The 25833-nt window shown below is 49.9% G+C and overlaps 1 protein-coding gene across 1 annotated transcript in view; it reads left to right on the plus strand.

Moving 5' to 3' along the window:
• Nucleotides 1-6834: 6834 nt before the first annotated feature.
• Nucleotides 6835-25833, plus strand: part of TRIOBP (TRIO and F-actin binding protein) — a 59228-nt gene continuing 40229 nt past the window's right edge. The window contains exons 1-5 of the mRNA XM_066358367.1: nucleotides 6835-6963; nucleotides 11610-11749; nucleotides 13060-13255; nucleotides 14277-14445; nucleotides 20495-23075. Of these exons, the coding sequence (XP_066214464.1) occupies nucleotides 6850-6963; nucleotides 11610-11749; nucleotides 13060-13255; nucleotides 14277-14445; nucleotides 20495-23075 (3200 nt within the window). The 5' untranslated portion in view covers nucleotides 6835-6849. The remainder of the gene's footprint in view (nucleotides 6964-11609; nucleotides 11750-13059; nucleotides 13256-14276; nucleotides 14446-20494; nucleotides 23076-25833) is intronic.

Here is a 25833-nt window from a genome sequence, read left to right on the forward strand (position 1 = left end):
CTTCCTTGTGCTTGGGTTGAGTGACTCACCCTGCTTGGTTGGCTCCATCCAGGACAGAGCCCATTACCAGGCTCTCCAGCTGGTTCTGGTACTCAACCCAGGGGAGCTGAGTGTGACCTTTGCCCTCACAGGCTCCTGAGAGCAGGAACACATTTAGGCTTGGGGAATCTGTGCACATAGCAGGGTTTGGGTTTGTTTTGTTTTTGTGACAGAGAGAGAGAGAGAGAGACAGATAGGGACAGACAGGAAAGGAGAGAGATGAGAAACATCAATTCTTTGTAGCAGCACCCCAGTTGTTCATTGATTGCTTTCTCACATGTGTCCTGGCTGGGGGGCTACAGCAGACCTAGCGACCCCCTGCTCAAGCCAGCGACCTGGGGTTCCAGCTGGTGAGTCTTGCTCAAACCAGATGAGCCCGCACTCAAGCTGATGACCTCAGGGCCTCGAACCTGGGTCCTCCGCATCCCAGTCTGATGCTCTATCCACTGCGCCACTGCCTGGTCAGGCAGCAGGGTTTAGGTTTGAATGTTGGCTCTGCCACTTGGCCACAGTCTGAGCTCCTTGTTTTGCTAACCTCTGGGTCTGTTCCCCAAGTGTAGGATGACAAAAGACAACCTACCTCTTAGGGCTGCCCCTAAGAGGCTAAAATGAGAACATGCATATGAACCAGTTTCCATGGTACCTGGCATTCTCCAGTGTGCCTCCATTGTGTATGTGGCTGCTGCTGACTGCTGAGACATCTCCCCATCCCCAGTGACATGGTTTATTTACAACTTATACCTACAATGTGTAATGTTTATTACTATATCATTCTTGTTATTCTCCTGTGTATGTCTCTAATCCTTCCAGCAGACCAAGGAAATTGAGTCCCGATAGTTTTGCCAGGCCTAGGATCAGGAGTGGTGAAATCAGAACCAATGGAGAACTTGTCTTCTCCCAGGGGCTCCTCTCGCTTTGTTCCACATCTGAATTCTTTACTCCTGCTGCTCGCATCTGTGGGTTCAGGCCTCTAGGAGCTATATCAAGGCTTGGGTCTCTAAAGGGGTCAGTAAAAGCAAGCATGGCCACTCTGGATCACCACTATGCAGCCACCATGGGCTGGAGCCAGCCCTGGTGACCCTTTTAGAGACTGTGCCTTCCTGCTCCTGCTCCATTGGGCCATGGCTCCCTGCATGCTGCATGTCTATCTTGCCTTCCCAGAGCAAGTGATTCTCCATCAGGCCTGTGAGCAGGGAAGGCTGGAATGAGCATTTCCACTTGACAGAGAGGAAGCTGAGGCTCAGTGGGATAGAGAGGGAACAGAACTGTCATTGGCCTTTCTGCTTCCCCAGACGTCTGAAGAGGAGTGTCCCAGCCATAGGAAATGGCATGAGCAAACGTGGAGATGAGCAGGCGCAGGCTTCAGGAAGTAATAAAGGGGATGTGAGGCTGGAACTAAATGATGACAAGTGGTGATGCTGCCTTGGCTGCCACCATTCCCCCTTAGCTCTGAGCTATCCCTCAGAAGGATGCAACCAGGGAGCTCCAGAGCTAGGGACAGTGAAGAGGACCACCATCACCCTGCTCCTGGTCTTCCCTTGTCTCACTCATTCTGTCCACTCCAGCCTCTCCATACCTGTCCCCTCAACTGTAAACGCTCTTCCCCAGGATCTGCACACTCACTGCTCCATCTTCTCCAGGTCTTTGCTCAAATGTCACCTCTCAATGCAGCCTTCCATGACCACACCAGATACTTTTAACTCCCTACATGTTTCATTTTTCTCCTTAGCACCCATCACCAGCCAACATATCCCACATACTGCATATTTATCTAGTTTGTGGTCTTTTTGTCTCCAGTGAAATATGAGTGTTACAAAAGCAGATTTGGTCTTGTTCACTGATGTATCCTTAGCATACACAACTGACAAAAGTAGGGGCTCCATAAGTATTTAATGAATTGTTGGGAGGGCCATTCTGAGTTGGCTTCAGGTTTTACTAATGGGTGGGAGCAAGAGGGCAGGGGCCATACCTTGAGCATCAAACTCAAACTGGGTGCCTACCCACCCTAAACTCAGAGAGGTCAAGGAACTTAGTCAAAATTACACAGCCAGGAAGTGCTAGAGTCAGATACTGAACATGAGTCTCACCTACTCCCTGTTTTGCTGACAGTAATTGGGGCCAAGCAGAAAGCTCATTTTTTATTTTTTTATTTTTTTTTTATTTTTATTTTTTTTACAGAGAGAGTCAGAGAGAGGGAAAGATAGGGACAGACAGATAGGAACGGAGAGAGAAGAGAAGCATCAATCATTAGTTTTACGTTGCGACACCTCAGTTGTTCATTGATTGCTTTCTCATATGTGCCTTGACTGGGGGGCTACAGCAGACCGAATGACCCCTTGCTCAAGCCAGCGACATTGGGCTCAAGCTGGTGAGCCTTGCTCAAACCAGATGAGCCCACGCTCAACTGGCGACCTCGGGGTCTGGAACCTGGGTCCTCTGCATCCCAGTCCGATGCTCTATTCACTGCGCCACCACCTGGTCAGGCTCATTATTCTTTTATTTTGTTTGTTTGTTTTTTTACAGGGACAGAGAGTCAGAGAGAGGGATAGACAGGGATGGAGAGAGATGAGAAGCATCAATCATCAGTTTTTCCTTGTGACACCTTAGTTGTTTATTGATTGCTTTCTCATATGTGCCTTGACTGCGGGTCTTCAGCAGACCGAGTGACCCCTTGCTCAAGCCAGTGACCTTGGGTCTAAGCTGGTGAGCTTTTGCTCAAACAAGATGAACACACGCTCAAGCTGGCGACCTCGGGGTCTCGAACCTGGGTCCTCCACATCCCAGTCCTACACTCTATCCACTGCGCCACCGCCTGGTCAGGCTCATTATTTTATTATTATTATTTTTACAAGGACAGAGAGAGAGAGAGTTAGAGAGAGGGATAGATACAGACAGACAGGAATGGAGAGAGATGAGAAGCATCAATCACTAGTTTTTCGTTGCGCGTTGCGACTTCTTAGTTGTTCATTGATTGCTTTCTCATATGTGCCTTGACCGTGGGCCTTCAGCAGACTCAGTAACCCCTTGCTTGAGCCAGTGAAGCTGGTAAGCTTTTTTTTTTTGCTCAAGCCAGATAAGCCCGCGCTCAAGCTGGCAACCTCGGGGTCTCAAATCTGGGTCCTTTCGCATCCTAGTCCGACGCTCTACCCACTGTGCCACCACCTAGTCAGGCAACATTATTCTTTTTATGAAGCTGTATCTTTGCCTGTTCTATCCTGGGCCAGGCTGACCTCTTCAGAGGCCGTCTCTCCTACTGGTCAGTGGGCTCCTCAACTCAGAAGGAGCCACATTTTATTTATGTTATCATCTCCCCAGTACCCAGCTCGGGCATGGCTATACCAGGTACATGTGAATGTCTGACTGAATTAGTGCAAACACTGTGTAATCGCCGGTGGAGGCAGACAAACAGGGTTTTAGTCTTGCCTCTGCCACTTACTAGCTGTGTGACACTGGCAAGTGAATTTCTATGATCCTCACTTGCTGTGAAATGAAGAGCTTGGTATTTAATCTTTCACATTACTATGTCTTCATGAATGTAAAGATTTTGGACTAGCAGCTGCCACATAGATAATGCAGAATAAACGTTAGCTTAAAAATGTTAGACTTGGACACTAGAATCTATGTAAACACAATAAATTAAAATCAATTAAAGAAAAAAAATGTTAGACTTGCCTGACCAGGTGGTGATGCAGTGGATAAAGCATTGGACTGGGACGCAGAGGACCAAGATTCAAAACCCAGAGGTCGGCCCTGGCCGGTTGGCTCAGCGGTAGAGTGTCGGCCTGGCGTGCGGGGGACCCGGGTTCGATTCCCGGCCAGGGCACATAGGAGAAGCGCCCATTTGCTTCTCCACCGCCCCCCCTCCTTCCTCTCTGTCTCTCTCTTCCCCTCCTGCAGCCAAGGCTCCATTGGAGCAAAGATAGCCCGGGCGCTGGGGATGGCTCCTTGGCCTCTGCCCCAGGCGCTAGAGTGGCTCTGGTCGTGGCAGAGCGACGCCCCCTGGTGGGCAGAGCTTCGCCCCTGGTGGGCGTGCCAGGTGGATCCCGGTCGGGCGCATGCGGGAGTCTGTCTGATTGTCTCTCCCCGTTTCCAGCTTCAGAAAAATACAAAAAAACCCCAAAAAACAAAAAAATCCAGAAGTCACCGGCTTGAGCGCGGCTCATCCAGCTTGAGCGTGGGCTCACCAACTTGAGCGTGGCATCATAAACATGACCCCCATGGTCGCTTGCTTGAGCAAGGGGTCACTCAATCTGCTGTAGCGCCCCCCACACACCCATCAAAGCACATGAGAAGGCAACTGATGAACAACTAAGGTGCCGCAACGAAGACTTGATGCTTCTCATCTCTCTCCATTCCTGTCTGTCCCTCTCTGTCACAAAAAAGACTTTTAAAATAATTTATTTTTATTTAGACAATTAAATTTAACAGGGTGACATTGGTCAACTAGAGTACATAGATTTAGAGAAAACATTTCCACATCATTTGGACAGTCAATTATGTTGTATACCCATCACCCAAAGTCAAATCATCCTCCCTCACCTTCTATTAATATTTGTTTCTCTTTGTCCCCCTCCCCCACCCTCTCCGCTACTCCCTTCTCCTCCCCCTGGTAACCATTGCACTGTTATCCATGTCCATGAGTCTCAATTTTGTGTCCTACCTATATATGGAATCATACAGTTCTTAGAAAAGTTAGGCTTTTTAAAAGATGGAACTGTGCATATATATGAGTGAGCGTCACATCAATGAAAGTGTGCAAATAGAGGTCAAAAACCCCTAGGCATTTAATTTCATCCTCACAGATAATATTATTACCCTCATAAAAATTAGAAAACTGAGGCCCTGGCCAGTTGGCTCAGTGGTAGAGCATCAGCCTGGCGTGCAGGAGTCCTGGGTTCGATTCCCAGCCAGGGCACACAGGAGAAGCGCCCATCTGCTTCTCCACCCCTCCCCCTCTCCTTCCTCTCTGTCTCTCTCTTCCCCTCCCGCAGCCAAGGCTCCATGGTCTCCGCCTCAGGCACTAGAATGGCTCTGGTTGCCACAGAGCAACGCCCCAGATGGGCAGAGCATCGCCCCCTGGTGGGCATGCCGGGTGGATCCCGTCGGCACATGCGGGAGTTTGTCTGACTGCCTCCCCGTTTCCAACTTCAGGAAAATACAAAAAAAAAAAAAAAAAAATTAGAAAACTGAGTCACAGAGAGGTTAAGTTTCTAGACCAAGGTCTAGGCGAAAGCCACTTTAGGAGTCTGTAGCGGGAATTATCCAGCGGAATAAGAGGTCAGAAGGAGCCAGACTCACCAATGCTACCCGTCTCACGGGCCCACTGAGGATACGGACTCCGCTGCTCAGGCTAAACGTGCGACGGGTCCCGCGCGAGGCATCTGGGCACCGCCCGCCTCTGCCCTGCCCCTGGTTCTCGATTGTCCAATCTCACAGCCTTTATGTTAATAAGAACCTAGAGGAAGCCTATGAAAGAGCGGCAGGGGCGTGGTCTTTGGCCACCTCCCGGGCAACGTTCTGATTCATTGTTAAAATAAAGAGGCTGTGACCTCGGCGCCCAACCCACCGCGGTACCCCTGTGCGTGGAAATTCGAGCCGAGGTTAGTACTGCGTAGTGGAAAGGGTGGAGGGGAGGAGAATAAGGGGGAAAAAGTAGAGAGGTGAGGGATACAGGGAGGGGCTGCCTGACTGGCTGGATGGAGAGAGGTCCAGGGGTCCATTCTCTGGTGGGGTATCTGTGTCCTCTGCAGATTTTTCATTGTTATATCCACAGCTAAAGTGCATTTCAGAGAAGGATTCTGACAGAGAAGGATTCTGACAATTGGTTAGGGGTGGGAAGGAGGAAGTGGGAGCGTTGAGGTGAACATGGAGTAAAGCAAAGCCTTCCACATTGCCCCCAGAAAAATGAGTGGAGGTTTCCATCTGAGGAGATACTCCTTTATGTGGCTGGACTGGGAAAGAACCGCCCAAGCTGGGTGGGACGGATTCATTCCCCCTCTACCACTGGAAGCAGGGAGCAATGCCAGGAGAAGAGCCCTGAGAGGATCAGAGCCACCGAGGGGCCAGTGGATCTCCCCCCACCCCAACAGTGCCCTGCCACCTCCCCAGGGTCTGATGGTGGAGGAGCCAGGAACCTTTGCCCAGGTTGTCCCAGAGGAGAACTTGAAATTCCCCAGCTCTCAGGTTAGATTGGCAAGAAAGGCCTGATCCCCTGGGACAAGGTGGAGGAAATTCTCCAGAGGAGGACAGGTATGGGCAGTGATCTCAGGGCACCATAAGGGGCATGTGTGTTTGAGAATATGGATTCCTCTCACCCCCATTCCTTCCTAGGGCTCTGTGGGTTAGGAGGGCATTTTCAAGTCACTGTTGAGGCCTCCAGCCCACCCTCCAGGGCATGGCATTGGAGCTCTCAGTGTCACAGAAGAGACAGCCAAGTCAGAACGCCAGGGTAGCTTTGCTACAGACTTGCTGCGTGACTTTAGGTTGTTTACGTTTGTTTATGACTTTGTCCTTAACTCTGAAAATACATGACTGACCTTTTGCCTGACTCCCAGAATTTGCCAAAGGACCTGTGCGAGTTGGCAGTGTGATCCAGTGCCCCGCACATCCACCTCCTAGTGTGTGTGTGTGTGTGTGTGTGTGTGTAGAGGAGGCACACAGACCTGGGTTTGAACCCAGTTCAGCCACTAGGACCTTGCAAGTTATGGAACTTCTGTGAACCTTCCTTGTCTCATCTGAAACTGACATTAATTTTATCCACAATGCAGGGTAATTGTAAGGCAGGAGCTGCCCTGGCCTGACTCACCCAATATGGAGGGGGAGTCTGGGAATGTCCCCTGTGAACACTTTGAGGCCAATGTGCTTGCCCAGAGATGCTGTCAAAACTGCTTTCACCCTGAGGAGGCTCACAGAGCAAGGCACCAGGTGGGCTGGCTTTCCTGAGTGGTTGGGGTGGTTTGGGATGGGGAGTCCATGTTAGGCTAAGGCCTGGCTGGGACATTCACTTGCAGTTGAACTCAGACACTGGCCTTCCTCCTGGGCAGAGCCTCAACTTTCTTTTTTTAATGCTAAGTTTTTTGGGGGTTTTTTGTTTTGTTTTGTTTTTAAGATTTTACTTATTCATTTTAGAGAAGGGGGGAGAGAGAGAGAAAGAGAGAGAAGGTGGGAGGAGCAGGAAGCATCAACTCCCATATATGCCTTGACTGGGCAAGCCCAGGGTTTCGAACCAGCGACCTCAGTGTTCCAGGCCGACGCTTTATCCACTGCGCCTCCACAGGTCGGCATAGCCTCAACTTTCTCATCTACACAATGAAGTAGTGGGACCATGTTAATGTTTCCCAAATGCATTATTCTCCTGATTTTATGATTATTTTTTTAGCCATAGTTTCATATAATCTACTATTTACCTTATTCTTTAAATCAAAACCCTTTTTATACTTATACTAAAACAGAACTTTACATTATCACCACAAATTGAAAAGTAGGATCATATCCTTTATTTAGAAGGTTAAAAAGAAAGGGGGGGAAAAAAAGACAAAAACCAGAAGTGTCATTAAGTTCTAACTGGAGATTATTGTTGCCTGAAGGCTCTGAGCCTGAGTCCTGCTGCCTCTATTAAAAAGAGAGATTGGCAGATGTTAGAGAGGTGTTAGAGATACCCCAGCACCCACCAGAAACCTTCTCCTTGAAGATGTTGAAGGAGTGAAGCATTTTCTTACTTTGGGATCAATGTGGTCTTAGGCCAAAGTCCCCATACTCATAAACCCAGAGCTCCTAGTACACATGCTATGAGAGGAATGGGACCTGTGAATCTCCATGGCCCTGCCAGCCTTGATCCATTATGGCTCTGTCATTCCCAGAGGTCCTGAGGCTCCGTTTAAGCCTGGCAGTCAGAACCATGTAGGGGAGTTTGGCTCCAAGAGGTGACCAATATAAGGGAGTCACCATTTAGCTTTGAAGCCACATAGGCCAGAGCTCCAGTACTAGGTTTGACATTTCCTGCTGTGTGACCTTGGGTCATTTACCATCTCTGGCTTCACTCTCCTAAAGAGTAAAGTGGGCTTCTCACTCAGGGCGTCTGGCACTGCTTAAGTCACATGTGACTAATTCAGTACTCATTAGTTTCCTCTCCCTCCTTCTCAATCAGGAAAACAAATCTGAGATTCCTTTCTATTGTAGCAGCCCCCCATCCCCAATTCTGAGAACAGATGCCTGAGAGCTCAGTGAGTCCATCTCCCATGGAAATAGCCTTTTCCCAATGGGTAGGGAGTGGCAAATGAGGAACAAGAGAAGAAATTTGGATTCAACAGGTTTGAGGATTCAACAGTCTCAGTCCCACTACTTCCCAGCTGAGACCTCGGGCCAGCTCATACATTCACACATATTAATAGGTACTTAACATATGCCAGGCATTATACTCAATATTGGGAAAACAGTGATAAGTAACACAGACATAGCCATTGGCTCATAGGGTATGTAGTCTAGCAAGAGAAATGGAGACTAAGAAATTAAATATGTAAATAATTATGGTTGTGATAAAACTTGTAAAGAATAGCAAGTAGCATGAGGATAAATGGTAGGTTTCTCCAAGGAAATAATGTTTCAGTTGCTTGGTAAAGGCTGTCAGGACATTGGCGGTGAAGTTGGGAGAAGAGGAAAGGAAGGGAACAGTAAGTGCAAAGGCCCTGAGGCAGAAAGGAGGAGGTATATTGGAGGATGGAAAGGCCATCGAGAGGGAGGGGCACAGGAACTCCAGAACAAGGATGAAGAATAAGGTGAGAGCTGATCTCACCAGGCCTTGTGGGGCCTTATAGACATGCTGACTTTGAACTTTTTCCTGAGGGACATAGGAGCCAATGAAGATTTTAAATGGGAATGATCAGATTTGCATTTTCCAAAGTCACTTTGACTGCAGGGCAGAGAATGGAGTGCAGGGAGTGAGAGTAAATCAGAGTGACCAGCAAGGAAAAGGTACAATTACTCTTGTAAGAGATGCTGGAGACTTAGCAGAGAGAATGACTGCATTTCAAAACTAACTGGACAGGAGAATGTAAAAGATTTGGTACCTGAGGAATATGGAGGGGGTGGAACATGGCTGACTTGTAAGTTACTTCCTGAGGCAGGTACTTGAGATAGGAAATCCATCTAGAGTTGTCTGGAGTGGTGAGTGAGAGGTTCCTGTGGGCCACACTGGAGATGAGGGAAGTTACTGAATTACAGAGCTAAGAAGCCATACCTCAGTGAGATACGAAAGCTCAGGATCTGACGCTGATTGGTCTTGCTCATGGATGAACAGTTTCAAACTTGTAGAATCACAAAATTTGTGTGTTAAAGAAGCATCCCCCAACCTGGGAGGCGCTGTGCAGTTCTCAGCTGGATCCCTCATTACACCTGGGCCCAAACTCTTCCCTGGGGGCCTGGTAAAGTTAACTCTTGGGGGAGTTCTGACATCTTCACCTATCTGGGAATATGCAGGAATAGCCTGGGTCTCTCCCAGAAGCTTGCTCCGGCTCCCCTAAGATCCCAGCTCTGGATATGTCTCTGCTCTGCTCTCAGCTGAGTCTCTCATGGGTGGGTGTGGCGGGTGGCTTGCCCTGGAAATCACTCTGCCTGATCCGGTCCCTGCCAGGATCTGGATGGAGGGAGTGATCCTAAATGGGAGGGTCAAGCTGTTTGCCAGGCACCACACATCCCTTTTTAATGTATTTATTCTTAAGTGTATTTAACATCCCATCGATTTAACACTAATAAAATTTCTATTTAATATTTTTATATTCTCTTATATTTAAGATGTCCAGACCAGGCACTGTCCTAAGATAAGACCTTTACAAATATTAACTCATTTAATTCCTATAACTCACCTAGGAGGTGGGGTCCTCTTCTCATCCCAGTTTTGTAAATGAGAAAACCAGGCTCAGAGAGAGGAAGCCAAATGGCTGAGGTCACTCAGCTGGGAAGTAGAGGCGCCAGGATTGGGCCTGATGTCTGTCTGAGGCCAGGGCCCGTGCTGACCCGCCAAACAGGAAATCAGAGCCAGGGACTAGCCTCTGGGCCCGCTCCTGTGGGCCGTGGGTAATGATGGAGGCTGGGCATAAGAGCAGAAACGAGGTGCCATGACCAGCTGGGGGTCCTGATGGGCCAAGCCAGGCTGGGACCCCTAAGCAGTACCCCAGCAAGCTACTCCCTCTTCATTCATGCGGCAAGGTCCCTAGGGCGGCCAAGGCGCCAGGCCGGGTTGTGGATCTGACACCTCCCGCTGCCGGGCTCTGATCAGAATCTGGCTCCAGGGCAGGGGGCGAAACTGAACCCAGACAGGCTCCTCTGGCTTGGATGGCAAGGCAGACACCCCAGCCCCATTCCTTGGCCTTGCCTAGGTCCTGCTAGTGGCCGCCTTCTTAGAACCCAGAGAGTCTGTGCCCACCCTGGGGCTGTGGCCAGGCTGTGGGCTCAGCCTGAGCTCTGGGGCTCCAGGGTCCCCAGGGAGCCCATGCGCAGGCCCCCGCCCTGCCGGCTCTCAGGTGAGCTGTGGGGATCAGGTTCCTGTGGTTTCATGTCCTGCATTGTTCTTGGCTGGGTCCCGGCTTATGAAACAGTAATGAGGGGCCCCTGCTCCTGCAGCCGGCCCCTCTAAGGTTTCTGCTGCCTCGGCCGCCGCCACCACGGCCCAGAGTCGAGGCCTGGGAGGGCGGCAGCGTGGGGGCCTGAGCCGGAGCCCCCCGGGGATGAGGGTGCTGACAGCCGCCAGCCGCCACCACCGCTGGAGCCCTCCGCCCAGGTAACCCGAGAGGAGGCGGGGTGCAGGGTGCTGTGGCCGCTGTCTCCCACCACCAGGGGAGGGCCCTGCCACCCCAGGAGGTGGGGAGGGTGGGGGGGCCTTCCCAGAGGTGAGCAGCCGTTCCCCCTGGGTGAGCCCAGCACCAGCCTTCACAGGTGTGGCCTTGCTGGGGGCGGAGGGAGACAGAGCAAGCCGGCGGCTCAGAGCCTCCTTCTCCACCTCAGGGCCTTGACCCTCCAGCCCAGGAGCCCCCTGGCCTTCCTTTAGTGGGGCAAATCTCTCCTTTCCTCCAAGGCCTTTTTTCCTCATTTCCTCCTGCCTCATACTACCTCTTCCAACTCTCCAGGCTGGCTAGTTCTTCCCCACCCTCCTTCCGCATCCTTGCCCTCTAGCTACACAAAACCCTTTGGGGTCCTTTTGTGCACTCCATATACTCAAGCATACCCACCTACGTATGCGCCAACACACATGGAAACAAACTTACATGCACTTGTGCAAACATACGCACTAGTGTACCTCTGGACTAGCCTACACATGCATGCACGTGGGCACAGTTGCACACCCACACATACCTGTACACATGTGTGCATGCACACACCCTCTACCTCGGCCAGCCCTCAGCTTGGTTCCCCAGGGGTGCTTCCAACCTGAAAGACAGCTCTCCTTGAGAAGTCTGAGATCCCAGGAGGAGATGCCTGGAGACGTCCACACTGCCCTGTGGGGGGAGGGGCCCTGCAGGGGGAGGGGAGCCCCCACGTGGGCCATGAGGTGCCTCCTCTCTCCGACTTTGTCCCAGGAGCCTAGGAGCCCTTCAGGTGCTGAGGCACCATACTGCGACCTGCCCTGCCACTTACCTGCCTCTGAGGACCTGCAGACTGCCTCAACCTCTGGGTGCCAGCCTGTGGTGGGCTTGGGCTTTGGTCCAGGGTCCGACAGGTGGGTAAAGTTCCAGGGCCTGGGGAGGGACTCTCCGGGGCAGCCCTCACCTACCCCACCTGAACTTCTCCGCATAATGGTAGTGTCTGTCTGATGGCTGTGGTGTGAGTCACATGGTCAGTGCATATAGCTGGGCACCGTGGGCACATTCCTTGGGCCTTAGCTCTGCTTCACTCCAGGGAACAGAGCACCCATGCACCCACCCTGCCGTGGGCATGGCTCACAGCCCGCTCACATTTCCTTGTTCCCTTTGCACAGCTTTAAAAAATTAAACAGGTTTATCACCCACCCACCTGACTCTACTGCTCCAGGCTCTGGGATTCCCTCCACCGCAGTCCTGAGCTGAACTGTAGTCCCCTTTGGGGGTGAGGTGCTTTGGGAGGGCATGGCTGAGGGTCTAGAAACCTGGGGTCCAGCTTCAGCTTCACCCTGTTGCGCTGTAAGAGCTTGGGAAAGTTATTCCCTCTTTAAAATATAAGAATTGAATCAAATCAGCATTGCTTGGGAGATGTGTCCTCATAGGCAGACATTATTTTTTTAAAAAAGCAAAAGCTCTGCCATCAAATATGTTTCAGAAAGTCTGGGAAAAACAAAGTTGGGTATCTTTCTTGCAAGACTTGTCAAAGCCTTTAGTTTGCAGACATGCCTTGTGCTTTGCGTGGGGAGGGTAGATGTGTGTACTATGTCCCAAACTTATTTGGCTACAGATGTCTTTTTCAGGGGTCAGTACCTATTTTCATCTTTTAGGTCAATCTGTGGGTCACTGTTTGGGGATATTGCCAGCTCTAAGCCTATGTGGGCCCATGGCCACCCTGACTGGCTTCTCCAAAGGAGGGCTTTCTCTGCAGTTCCCTCCCTTGACATCCAGACAGGTGACACTGTCACTGCCCCTGGAGCTCTGCTACCTCTCAGAGTACCCCCATTAACTCAGCACAATTATGTCTTAGTATAACTGAGTTTGAGTCCCCACTTCTGCTTCAGTGACAAAGGGTTGGGGTTGGGGCTGGGGCCACAACCCTTGCTCACAATGCATCTCTGCCCTTTCCTAGCTCTGTGTCCTTGGCCAGTCGCTTGGCCTCTCTGAGCCTTAGTTTCTTCATCTGTAAAATGGGAATCATTACACTCACTTCAAAGGGAGGCTGTTGTAGCGGAACAGGGCAACCCACGTATGAAGCCCAGCACAAAGAGCCCTCAGTGTCAACTCCCTCTTCCCCTGTAACGTGAGGTGTGTGTTTATCTGAGTGATGGTGTTCCTCCTTAATTCCCATTTCTTTTGGGGAAACAAGTCATGAATCTGTCTCCTCTCTCAGGGGTCCATCAGCGGGGCTCTATGCAGAGGGCCTCATAGCCACCCCTGGGAACAGGAGCCAGGACCCTGAGGAAGCACCCTATCTCGAGTGCCTGGACTCCTCCCTGTGTAGTAGCTTCGACGAGAGCTCTGATTCTGGCACCAGCTCCAGCCCTACCTGTGACACCCCTGATGATACCAGCAACTCGGCCTCTGTGGTGAGCTGTAGGCAGGAGGCTGAGGGCAAGAACAGATCACCCCAAACTTCCAGAGGAGGGCTGAGCCTCTCACACTAAGGAACTGGGATAAGGGCCTCCAGACTTAGTGGGCTCCTCAGGCCACTGAGCCTACCCACCTTGGAGGGATATGAGTCTCAGCAGGGTTGGCCCGGGAGGGCTGGGGGTCTTCCTATGGAAAGATGGAGGGCGGGGATTTCATTGATGCAGAGCTCCATGTGAATTACCAATAGGCTCAGGATGTTGGGTGAGCTGTCCAGAGCAAGGATGGGATTTATTCCGGACCCTCTGCCTTGATTACACACACTAAGCCCTGTGACTGGCCCTGGCAGTGGACAGGGAAGAGAGCAGGCTTGGGGGGCCTGGCCAGGGCTGGGGGCCTTTTAGCTGGGAGAAGAAGAGACTCAGGGGAACTCTGTGGGCATTTGCCTCTCAAAGGACTGTCACAGGGTAGAAGAGGCAGACTATCCATGAGACCTCTGGGGGGCGAATGACAGGAAAGTGATGAGTTGGCGAGCATGGGCTCAGGAAGGCTCACCGCCCCCCTTCATGGCCCTGTTTTGGGACAAGAAAACTGAGACTCAGAGAAGGAAAGGAACTTAGTTGAAGCCATACATTTGGGAAATACATACATTTGGGGAAGACTTTAAATCTACTTCTCTCTGGACCCTGGGAGGTCTCTGGGGTGGGGGACTGCTATGCCACGGCCCTCCTACTACCTAGTGTTCAACTGCCCTGGGTTCAAATCCCCTCCCATTGTAACCCATTTCCTAGCTGTGTGATTTTGTGCAAGTTCCTAGCTCTGCAGACTGCCTACATCATGGGGTTGATTAGGATTAACTGAGTTTACACCTGTGAAGAGCCAGGCACAGTGATGGGTATACAGCAGGTCCTTTCCCTCTCAATGCCAGGTCCTTTTGCTCTACCTGTCTTATGCTGGGAGTGCCAGCCCTGGGGTCTCTTTTAATCTCCAAGCACACTTTCTCCTTTCCTTCCCTGGCAGGACTGGGATATTGTTGAAAAGCAGGAGGAGGCTCCCAGCTGGGACGAAGTCACCGTGATGATCCCTCGGAAGCTGCAGGAGGGGTCAAGAGCTGACAGTGCCCAAAGGGCTCCATCTGTTCTCACCCGGTCCCCTGTGGGAGGAGACAATGCGAGCCAGAGAAAACAGGGTAAATCCTTCTGCCAGACCAGGTTGGTCCCTGTGACCATGGATGTGGTGATGGCCAAGGGCCTGGGGCCCAGAGAGCCATCTCACTGGCCATGTGGGTCCCTGGGCATGTTACACTTTGGTGGCTCAAGTCTTTTTTTGTTTGTTTGTTTTTAAGGTCAAAATTTTATTTATTGATTGATTCATTCATTTTAGAGAGAAAGGAAGGGGGAAAGAGAGAGAGAAACATTGATTTGTTGTTTCACTTATTTATGCATTCATTGGTTGATTCTCATATGTGCCCTGACTGGGGATCAAACCTGTAACTGTGGTGTTTTGGGGCCAAGGACAAAGGGCTGCCTTCTAGCCAGGAAGGGACTCACAGAATAGTGCCTCCTGGAGGACATGGTGCTCTAGTTGAAGAAACAGCCTGGGCAAAGGCTTGGAGGTGTAAATAAGAAATAATCTGGGACATACAGCTTGAGCATAGATGGGGGCGTACAACTGAGTCAGACCACAGTGGGCCAAGGAGAATGGACTTACATCTCTAAGTAGTAGGGAGCCACAGGAGGTTTTTGAGGAGGAGAGTGATATGATTGGACCTGTGCTTAAAGGAGTTCACCAGGGCAAAGGTGTGAAGGATGAACTGGAGCAGGGCAAGGCTGAGGGATGAGAAACCAGCAAAGGGACTGTTGCAGCCACTGTAGTAATAACTGATTCAGGCACAAATCACCAGCTGATGTTAACTTCCTGGATGAAAGGTTGTCAGGGAACAGGATATTCACACGATCTCAAAGTATCACCCCTCAGATTACACATCGATTACAGAGGGAAAAGTCACCCTTAGGATGGGAAAATCTGACGAATCTTCCTTAACGAAGTGGCTGCTCAGCATCCCAGCGTGGGGCAAATCCGGCATCAGGTGCCCCCATGTAATACACGCGAAGGACACAACATCCTTTCCAAATCTGGCTAAAAATGTGCTGCCTGCATGTAATCCCAGCAAAGTATCAGACAAACTCAAATTAAAGGACATTCTACAAAGTGACCGACAGGACTCCATGGAAGACAAAAAAGGCCTAGGGAGCTATTATAAAATAGAGAGGCTACAGGACAAGGGAAGCAAAATGCCATGTGGGATCTTGGGTTGGATCAAAGATAGGAAAAGTTTCAGTTATGGAAGACATTATCGGGACAGCTGGGGAAATTGGAATATGAAGTGTACATTAGGTAACAGTTTTGTATTCATGCTGTATTTTCAAAGTGTGATCATGGAAGGAGATTGTCCTTGCTCCTAGGAGATGCATTAGGAGAGCATTAAGGTGAAGTGTCACGAGGTCTTCAACTCTCACATGGTTCTACGAGACAGATAGATGGTGGGCAGGTAGAGAGAGATAGACAAGTAGATAGACTGTTAACAGCTGATAACTCTGGGTGGAGAACCACTATGTGGGTGATAGATACGCCATTCCTGTAACACTTTGGTAGCCCATTGCAGTTGTCAGGGTGAGAGATGGAGAAACTGGATTAGTGCTGTGGTTGTGGGTGAGGAGGGGACAGAGGAGAGAGATTTAGGAGATGGATTTGATAAAAATTGGGGACAGGAGAATACACGGTCCTAGTGCCTGGTCTGGGGGTCTGTGTAGATGGCGATGCCTTTTGCCAACAGTAGAGAACTGGGGGGGGGGGTTGCAAGCAGTGTTGGCCAAGGTGGATCTTGAGCCCTGGGGAAGAGGTATAGAGCCAGGGTGCTCAGTGAAGGAGTAGGGTCTTTTTCATTGGCCACTCTCTCTAACTCTCCTTTGCTGATGCCCCTTCCTCTGCTCAACCTTCAAATAAGAATGCTCCAGGGCCCAGTCCTGGGCTCCCTTCTGTTCTCTTCCAGACAACTTAGCCACTTGGCTTTCAATGCTATCTGGAAAAATTGACATCTCCTGAGTTCACACATCTGGCCTTGATTTCTCCCCTGAACTTTTATCTAGTTCATTGTACAACTGACCTCTTCTTCTTCTTTTTTTTTTTTTTAGATTTTATTTATTGATTTTTGGAGAGAGGGGAGAGATAGGGAGAGAAAAAGAGGGAAAGTGAGAAAGAGGGAGGAGAAGCAGGAAGTATCTACTCATAGTAGTTGCTTCCTGTATGTGCCTTGACCAAGCAAGCCCAGGGATTTGAACCAGTGACCTCAGCGTTCCAGGTTGATGCTTTATCCACTGCGTCACCATAGGTCTGTACAAGTGAACTCTTTACTAGCGTGTATGATAGCACCTCAAACTCACCACAGCTTCATTTTACTCATTCAGTAATTTTTTTGTTTTGTTTTGTTTTGTTTTTTACAGAGACAGAGAGAGAGTCAGAGAGAGGGACAGATAGGGACAGACAGGCAGGAACAAAGAGAGATGAGAAGCATCAATCATCAGTTTTTTGTTGCGACACCTTAGTTGTTCATTGACTGCTTTCTCATATGTGCCTTGACTGTGGGCCTTCAGCAGACCGAGTAACCCCTTGCTCGAGCCAGCGACCTTGGGTCCGAGCTGGTGAGCTTTGCTCAAACCAGATGAGCCCGCGCTCAAACTGGCGACCTCGAGGTCTCGAACCTGGGTTCTCCGCATCCCAGTCCGACACTATCCACTGCATCACTACCCGGTCAGGCTCAGTATTTTTAAGCACCTACAGTGTGCCAGGTCCTATACTAGTTCTTAGACCCAGAGTGAAGAAGACAGATAAGACCTACTGTGTGGAGCTGGCACTCCAGGGGAAGAGAGCTGATGGAAAATAAATGAAAAGCCAGATCAGAGAGCATGAACTGATTTTTGGAGAATTAAGACAGGAAACTGTGAGATCGAGTGGCCAGGGGGGGGGGGGACAGGGAGGGCCTGGGGAAGCGACATTGTAGCTGAGATCTGAGTTCAGAAGCAGAAGGAACAGCCGATGCAGACGCCTGAAGGAGTGGACAGAGGTGCTGGGTTTGAGGAACAGAGGAAAATGGGATCATGGGAGCATGTGGAACAGGGGAGAGGGGTGGAGAAGAGGCTGAGGCTGGTGTGGGGGCTAGCAGCAACCTGACCCTCTCTCCAAACCTGCTTCTTCTGCAGTCTGTCCTATGTCACCACTAGTCCAGTGGCTCAGGCCCCAGATCTCGTGTTACCCCAATTTCTTTCTTTCTTCACTTTTCACATCCAATTACCAGCAACTCCATTCAGCACTGCCTTCACATGCACCTCCAATCTGTTCCCTTCTTTTTTTTTTTTTTTTTCTGAAGCTGGAAACGGGGAGAGACAGTCAGACAGACTCCCGCATGCACCCGACCGGGATCCACCCGGCACGCCCACCAGGGGCGATGCTCTGCCCACCAGGGGGCGATGCTCTGCCCCTCCGGGGCGTCGCTCTGCTGCGACCAGAGCCACTCTAGCGCCTGGGGCAGAGGCCAAGGAGCCATCCCCAGCGCCCGGGCCATCTCTGCTCCAATGGAGCCTTGGCTGCAGGAGGGGAAGAGAGAGACAGAGAGGAAGGAGAGGGGGAGGGGTGGAGAAGCAGATGGGCGCTTCGCCTATGTGCCCTGGCCGGGAATCGAACCCGGGTCCCCCGCACGCCAGGCCGACGCTCTACTGCTGAGCCAACCGGCCAGAGCTGTTCCCTTCTTGCCATCGCTACCATTACTCCCTGGCCAAGGCACTGCTGCTGCTGGCTGGCATTATGCCAGACCCCCCTCAGGCTCTCCTGGTTCTGCCTGGCTTCCTTCAGTCCATTTCCCCCACAGCAGCTGGAGCCATCTTTATTATTATTATTATTATTATTATTATTATTGGTGAGGCAGGGAGAGAGACAGGAACATCAAGCTGCTCCTGTATGTGCCCTGACTGGGGAATTGAACCAGCAACCTTCATGTTCCAGGATGATGTTCCAACCAATTGAGCTCTCTGGCCAGGGCTTATTATATTCTTTTCTTTCTTTCTTTCTTTCTTTTTTTTTTGGGGGGGGGGAGAAAGGAAGCATTCATTTGTACATTCATTGGTTGCTTCCCATGTGTACCCTGACTGGGGATCGAACCCACAACGTTGTTGTTTTGGGCCCATGCTCTAGGAGCCATCTTTTAAAACATTAATCAGATCTTATCACCTCCTCTCCCATCCCACTGCCCTACCCCTTACGCCAGTGGTTCTCAAACTGTTTGAAGTCGGGGCAAATTTAAAATCCTACAAATAATTGTAGGCACACTATATACAAATTTCTGAGAAATATGTTATAATAATTAAGTCAAATATTAAAGAAAAAAATAGTCCTAGCATACTTTTATGGTAATTAAACAAAATAAATACAGCCTGACCCGGCGGTGGCGCAGTGGATAGAGCGTCGGACTGGGATGCCGAGGACCCAGGTTCGAGACGCCAAGGTCACCAGTTTGAGCACGGGCTCGTCTGGCTTGAGCGGGGCTCACCAGCTTGGACCCAGGGTCGCTGGCTCGAGCAAGGGGTTACTCGGTCTGCTGAAGGCCCGCGGTCAAGGCACATGTGAGAGAGCAATCAATGAACAACTGGGGTGTCGCAACGAAAAACTGATGATTGATGCTTCTCGTCTCTCTCCGTTCCTGTCTGTCTGTCCCTCTCTCTGACTCTCTCTCTGTCCCTGTAAAAAAAAATAAATAAATAAACAAAATAAATACAATAAAATTAAATTTATTCTGACATTAAAAAACACTTTTATGTTACATTTTTTGAGTTATGCTTTTTAGAATTCGTAAAAAAGAGGGGTTAAAAAAATTTTTTAAATGACAAAAAAGCCTGACCAGGCAGTGACACAGTGGATAGAGCATTGGACTGGGATGCGGAGGACCCAGGTTCAAGACCCTGAGGTCACCACCTTGAGCGCGGGCTCATCTGGTTTGAGTAAGGTTCACCAGTTTGGACCCAAGGTTGCTGGCTTGAGGAAGGGGTTACTCGGTCTGCTGGGGGCCCGCGGTCAAGGCACATATGAGAAGGCAATCAATGAACAACTAAGGTGTCTCAACGAAAAACTGATAATTGATGCTTCTCATCTCTCTGACTCTCTCTCTGTCTCTGTAAAAAAAAAAAAAGAAACTTTCACTTACTCTTTGATTACCTTGCAATACAGTTAATACAAAAAGGGAGGAATAAAAGCTTGTTTCTTAAAAAAAATGACAAAAAAGTTATCTTTTTATATATATAGATACATTCTTAGTAAGATTTAATAAATTTGGCAGGTCCCAGGGTGAATGTGTTAAGTTTTTTCATTCTTGTGTTTATGAGAAACATGAGCCTGATGTGTCCTAGCGATTTCTTCAATGTTTGGGCATATATTTGGAAGGCAAACTCTCATTTCCTCGTCAATACATTGAAGAATTCCTCTCTTTTTACTCTTAATTGTGTTGAGTGCAGAAAACCCCCACCATACATGTCATCTTAACTTTACACCAAACAAAGGATAGAAGAAACTTGCCTCCAGTCTTTCTGGGGAAGGGAGGGGGGTAGTGTAAACAATCCAGCACCACAGCTTAACAGCCTTTTGCAACCTAATCAGGCAAGTGAGGTGGGAGGCTGGGCAGACTGTCAGCTCACAGCCAATTCCCCACACCTCTGTCCCCCAAAAATCTAAACTCCAAAATCCCTGTTGTTTTTTTGGTCCCCAACAGGCACGTGTTTCTCTGGAATTCCATAGGGCGCACCTGGAAATCTGCTAGGGCGCACCCTTTGAGAACCACTGCCTTAGGCCCTGGGGAGGGCATCCTCAGAAGTAGTAACACAAGAGGACCAAATTCCTCCCTGGGGTGAAGGTCGTAATCGGCAGGTGGGATTTTGTACTAAATACCTGCTTTCTTGCTCTTAAATACATGGGCAGTGGGGTGGGATGAGCCTCACTTTGTGACCTGCTTGATCAAAGGCTGTCACCACTGTCCACCTGGTGGCAGGGTACCAAATTGCAGGCAGGAGGCCAAGGCCCAGGATAAATTAGCCAAATTTAAGATGCTAGAAACTCCTTGACATCCCTCTTGGGGCACTTCCCAGTTTGCAAAGCATACTCTCCCTTTACCTTGAACCTGCCTCTCCTCTCTTTAGATACTAGTGGTGGGAGCCGAAGCGCCGGACAACACTGGGCAAAGCTGCGGGGAGAGAGTGGGCATTTCGTGGAGCGGCACCGGTCTGCGCTAACCCCGGCTTCCTCTGCGGCACCACACAGCGGACCTCGAAGTACCACCCCCCAGGCTTCCTCTCTCCATCGCTCTGCCCAAAAGGAGGTTAACCAGGCTGCTTCCATACCACTTGATAACCCCCAAGCTTCCTCTCCCTCCCAAATAGCCCAACGGGACAGCCCCAGAACCTCATCCACCCAACAGGACACTCCCAGGACCTCTTCCACACAGCGGAATGCCCCCAGAGTGTCCTCTCCCTCAAGAATCGCCCAACAGGATAACCCCAGAACCTCGTCCACCCAACGAAGCAATCCTCGAGTTTCCTCTTCCCCCAGAGCCACCCAACATGACAACTCCAGGACCTCTTCTACCCAACAGGACAACCCTCAGTCTTCTTTTACTACGTGTACTCCCCAACAAGAAAACTCTAGAACATCTAGTGCCCAACGGGACAATCCCAGAGGTTCCTCTCCCAACCGAACCACCCAGCGGGAAAACTCTAGAACGTCCTGTGCCCAGCGGGACAATCCCAGAACCTCCTCTCCCAACCGAACCACCCAGCAGGAAAACTCCAGAACGTCCTGTGCCCAGCGGGACAACCCCAGAGCCTCCTCTCCCAACCGAACCACCCAGCGGGAAAACTCCAGAACGTCCTGTGCCCAGCGGGACAACCCCAGAGCCTCCTCTCCCAACCGAACCACCCAGCGGGAAAACTCCAGAACGTCCTGTGCCCAGCGGGACAACCCCAGGAGTTCCTCTCCCAACCGAACCACCCAGCGGGAAAACTCCAGAACGTCCTGTGCCCAGCGGGACAATCCCAGAGCCTCCTCTCCCAACCGAACCACCCAGCGGGAAAACTCCAGAACGTCCTGTGCCCAGCGGGACAACCCCAGAGCCTCCTCTCCCAACCGAACCACCCAGCGGGAAAACTCTAGAACGTCCTGTGCCCAGCGGGGCAACCCCAGAAGTTCCTCTCCCAACCGAACCACCCAGCGGGAAAACTCCAGAACATCCTGTGCCCAGCGGGGCAACCCCAGAAGTTCCTCTCCCAACCGAACCACCCAGCGGGAAAACTCTAGAACTTCTTGTATTCAGCAAAACACCCCCAAAACATCTACCCAACGGGACAACCCACAATCCTCTTCCTTTAGGCGGGACAACCCTGGAAGCTCCTCCCCTCAGTGCTGCACCCAACAGAACAATCCTGGACCACCATCTCCCCAGCGTTCCACTCAACGAAACAATCCCAGGAATTCTTCTCCCCATCGTACTAACAAAGACATTCCCTGGGCTTCCTTCCCCCTCCGGCCAACCCAGAGTGATGGCCCACGAACCTCCTCCCCATCTCGCTCCAAGCAAAGTGAGGTTCCCTGGGCATCCATCGCCCTTCGGCCAACCCAAGGTGACAGGCCTCAGACCGCATCTCCCACTAGACCAGTTCAGCGTGACTCCTCCCAGTCCTCCTCCGGTCCTACTCAGCACAACTCACCATCCCGGGCCACTTCTTCCTCTCACAGCCCAGGCCACCACAGTGCCCCCCGGACTTTCTCACCTCTATACCTCACTACTCGCGGGGCATCCCAGACCTCTTTTGAGTCCTCCCAGCCTCCGTGTGCTGTGTGCATTGGGCACCGGGATGCCCCCCGAGCCTCTTCGCCTCCTCGCTATTTGCAACATGACCCATTCCCCTTCTTCCCAGATCCCCATGCCTCTGAGAGTGAATCAACTCACCATGAACCCCCTTACATACCCCCAGCCGTGTGCATTGGATACCGGGATGCCCCCCGAGCCTCCTCACCCCCTCGCCACACCCAGTTTGACCCCTTCCCCTTCCTCCCAGATACATCAGATGCAGAGGACCAGTCTCCCCAGCATGAACCTCCTCAGTTCCCCCCATTTGTGTGCATCGGGTACCGCGATGCACCCCGGGCATCCTCCCCACCGCGCCAGGCCCCTGAGCCGCCCCTCTTGTTCCAGGATTTTCCCAGGGCCAGCACGGAGAGCCTTGTCCCCTCCACAGACTCTCTGCATGAGCCTCCCCACATCCCTACCCCTGTGTGCATTGGGCACCGAGATGCACCCTCCTTCTCATCACCACCACGCCAGGCCCCCGAGCCCTCCCTCTTCTTTCAGGACCCCCCTGGGACTAGCATGGAGAGCCTGGCCCCCTCCACTGACTCTCTGCATGGCTCCCCAATGCTGCCCCCCCAAGTGTGCATCGGGCACAGGGATGCACCGCGAGCCTCCTCCCCACCCCGCCACCCACCCTGTGACCTAGTGCTTCTGGCACCCTCACCTCCACCAGGCAGCTCAGGGGGTTCCCGGGGCTCAGCACCCCCTGGGGAGACCAGGCACAACTTGGAGAGGGAGGAGTACACCATGCTGGCCGACCTGCCTCCACCCAGGAGGCTGGCGCAGAGGGAGCCAGGGCCCCAGTGCAGCAACGGGGGCCGAACCCGCAGCCCTGGCCGTGCAGAGGTGGAGCGCCTTTTCGGGCAAGAGCGCAGGTGAGCCCAGGGTGGGGTCAGCCAGGTGGGCTGGGGAGGAGGCTCGGCAGCAGGACAGGTGGAAGTTTCAAAGGCTTAGGTTGCAAGATGGAAAGGGTTCAGACCCCTGCCCTGCTACTCAATGGCTGTGTGACCTTGGGCAAGTCACTTCATCTCTGTTGAGTCTTTATTGATGATGAAGAGATACTGTGCATAGCCTAGTAGTTAAGAGCAAAGACTAGGGTCAGGCAGGCTAGGTTCAAATCCTAGATCAAAGCCACTCCCCATCTTTGTGACCTAGGTAAAGTGATTTAACCTACCTGAGCCTCAGTTTCCTCATCTATAAAGTTGGAACATTAGTATATTAATTGAAATAAGGCTAAACTCTCAAACCCTTAATTTGATCCAGAGTCACAGGTTTGTTTGTTTGTTTTTCCTTCTTACATGAGGGAGAAGAAAGTGCCTGTAATTCTTTTCTGCCTTAACAAAGAAAATTCACAGGTACCCATTACCCGTGCTTTTCAGAAAACAGAGATGTCAACTTAAAACATATGGCCAGAGCCATTATTTTAATTAAGAGAACTCAGAATCACATATTTTTTAGAGATTAAAGGTTACTTTACTAGGACATGGTGACAACTCTTGAAGTCCAGGTATCCTACAAGTCCCCTTGGTCAGTGGGTCTTCTCACAGGTGGTGTAAGACCCAACAGAGTGTCCACTTCCCACAGCTGAGGGGAGGGGAAGCGTTTCCCTCTGATCTGCCTGAGATTGCTTTCTCCAGCCGTTTTAGCCTCAGGAGTTTTCAGGATCAGGGCTGGAAATCCATTAGTTAGGGTCAAGAGCACAACAAAAAGGTCGGTTTGGAAGTCTCAAAACTTTCAGTGCACAATGAACTATATAGTGTGTTTACCGAGACCGAATTGTACAACCATCACCACCAGCCTAATTTTAGAATATTTCAATCACCCTAAAGTAATATTTTGCATCCAGAATTCCTCTCTATTGCCCCTTAAGCAACATTTTCTCTGAGATTAGAATATGCGTGAGAAACCTTATCTTTTATTCTTCAAATTTCCTTTTCCAGTAAGTTCGATTCATTTACTATCCAAGTCTCTAGTATTTATATTAATGTAATTCTTTCTTTGGACTTTTTAAAATTAAAACACACACACACACTCTCTCTCTCATTTCTAGAGCAGTTTTAGGTTCATAGCAAAATTGAGTGGAAAGTACAGTGAATTCTCATACACACCCTGTACCCCTCACATGCAGAGCCTCCTCTCACTATCAACATTCTCCACCAGAGTGTACATTTGTTACAAACCATGAACCTACATTGACACATCATTATCATCCAAAGTCCACAGTGTACATTAGGGTTCACTCCTGGTGTTGTACATTCCGTGCGTTTGGACAAATGTATGACAACACATATCCACCATTGTGGTATCATACAGAATAGTTTCAATGCCGTAAAAAACCTTTTGTCTTTGCCTTTTTGTGATTACTATTTTTAGTAAGACATCAATTTGCATACTTTGATTTTATCTGATAACTCATCACTAAGGTCTTTAAAAAAAACCTTTTGTCTTTGCCTTTTTGTGATTACTATTTTTAGTAAGACATCAATTTGCATACTTTGATTTTATCTGATAACTCATCACTAAGGTCTTTAAACCAAAGTTAAATTTTCATTCTTTCTTTCTTTTTTCTTACTGGGGTAACTTTTAGACAGATAAAGGTTTATAATAGAAGTCCAGAATATGTTTATACCTTTATCAGTCATTTTATTGTTTTTACACAGATAGTTTTATTCACTTTAGTTTACTCTCTTTGAAATAAATTTACCTTTTTCAGCTTTATTGAAGTAGAACTGATATGTAAAAATTGCTTATATTTAATGTATATATTGGTGAAATAGATTATTTACCTTTTAACCAAGGTTTTATATCTCTACTGAGTAATTAATTTTTTTTCCAAGTAGACAACTATTTGTCCTCTGAAAGTGAAATTTTAAAGCCTATTTATCTGGAAGACTGAAATTTCTGAATGAGATGGCTATAGAGCCGTACTTTCATTTTCTCCTTTTTCATTCAACATATATTTATTGAGCATCTACTCAATCCAATCATTGTACTAATTGAGCCTGGAAATATTTCTTAAAGGGCTATCACATTAAAGCATTAGGAATTTTGTCTTGATATCTTCTCCCCTCCATCCTCTGGATGCCTTTGAATCTCTTAGCTTAGAGTCCTATAAGCATTTTGTAGTCTCTTGAATTCAAAATAGAACCTTCGTGGAATTTGCTAGACTTGACAGCTTTGCCCTTTAATAGTTTGTGGAGGTGGAAGAGCCCATCAGAGCTTCTAAAGGAAATGCATTTCCTTTGTCACCTGGGTGCAGTCACAGCAGCCCTCAGAAACAGGTGGCCTGAGGACACCATTGTTTCAATATCAGAAAGACTGGATCCCTGTTGGTGTCTTAGGTTCTACCTGAGTCCTTCACTCCTATCTCTCAATTCCACATGGGGTCTATATTGAAAATGCACTCACTTGTGAGAGAATACATCTGGGCCTCACTACCCAACCTGGAGTATTCTCCACCATTGTCACGGTGTCCTCCCCACCTAGTCACATTTGGAGATTTGTTTCGCAGAGGCTTCTATACCCTGGTTCTAGAGGAAATGCCCTCTAAGGCCTCAGATCTCACAGAGCAAATTAAATTTGAAATAATCTCTTGTTTCAAATTAGATTAAGAATTGAGCCTGATGTTGCAGC

Source organism: Saccopteryx leptura, chromosome 1 (assembly GCF_036850995.1).
Source record: "Saccopteryx leptura isolate mSacLep1 chromosome 1, mSacLep1_pri_phased_curated, whole genome shotgun sequence".
In the NCBI taxonomy this organism is placed as follows: domain Eukaryota; kingdom Metazoa; phylum Chordata; class Mammalia; order Chiroptera; family Emballonuridae; genus Saccopteryx; species Saccopteryx leptura.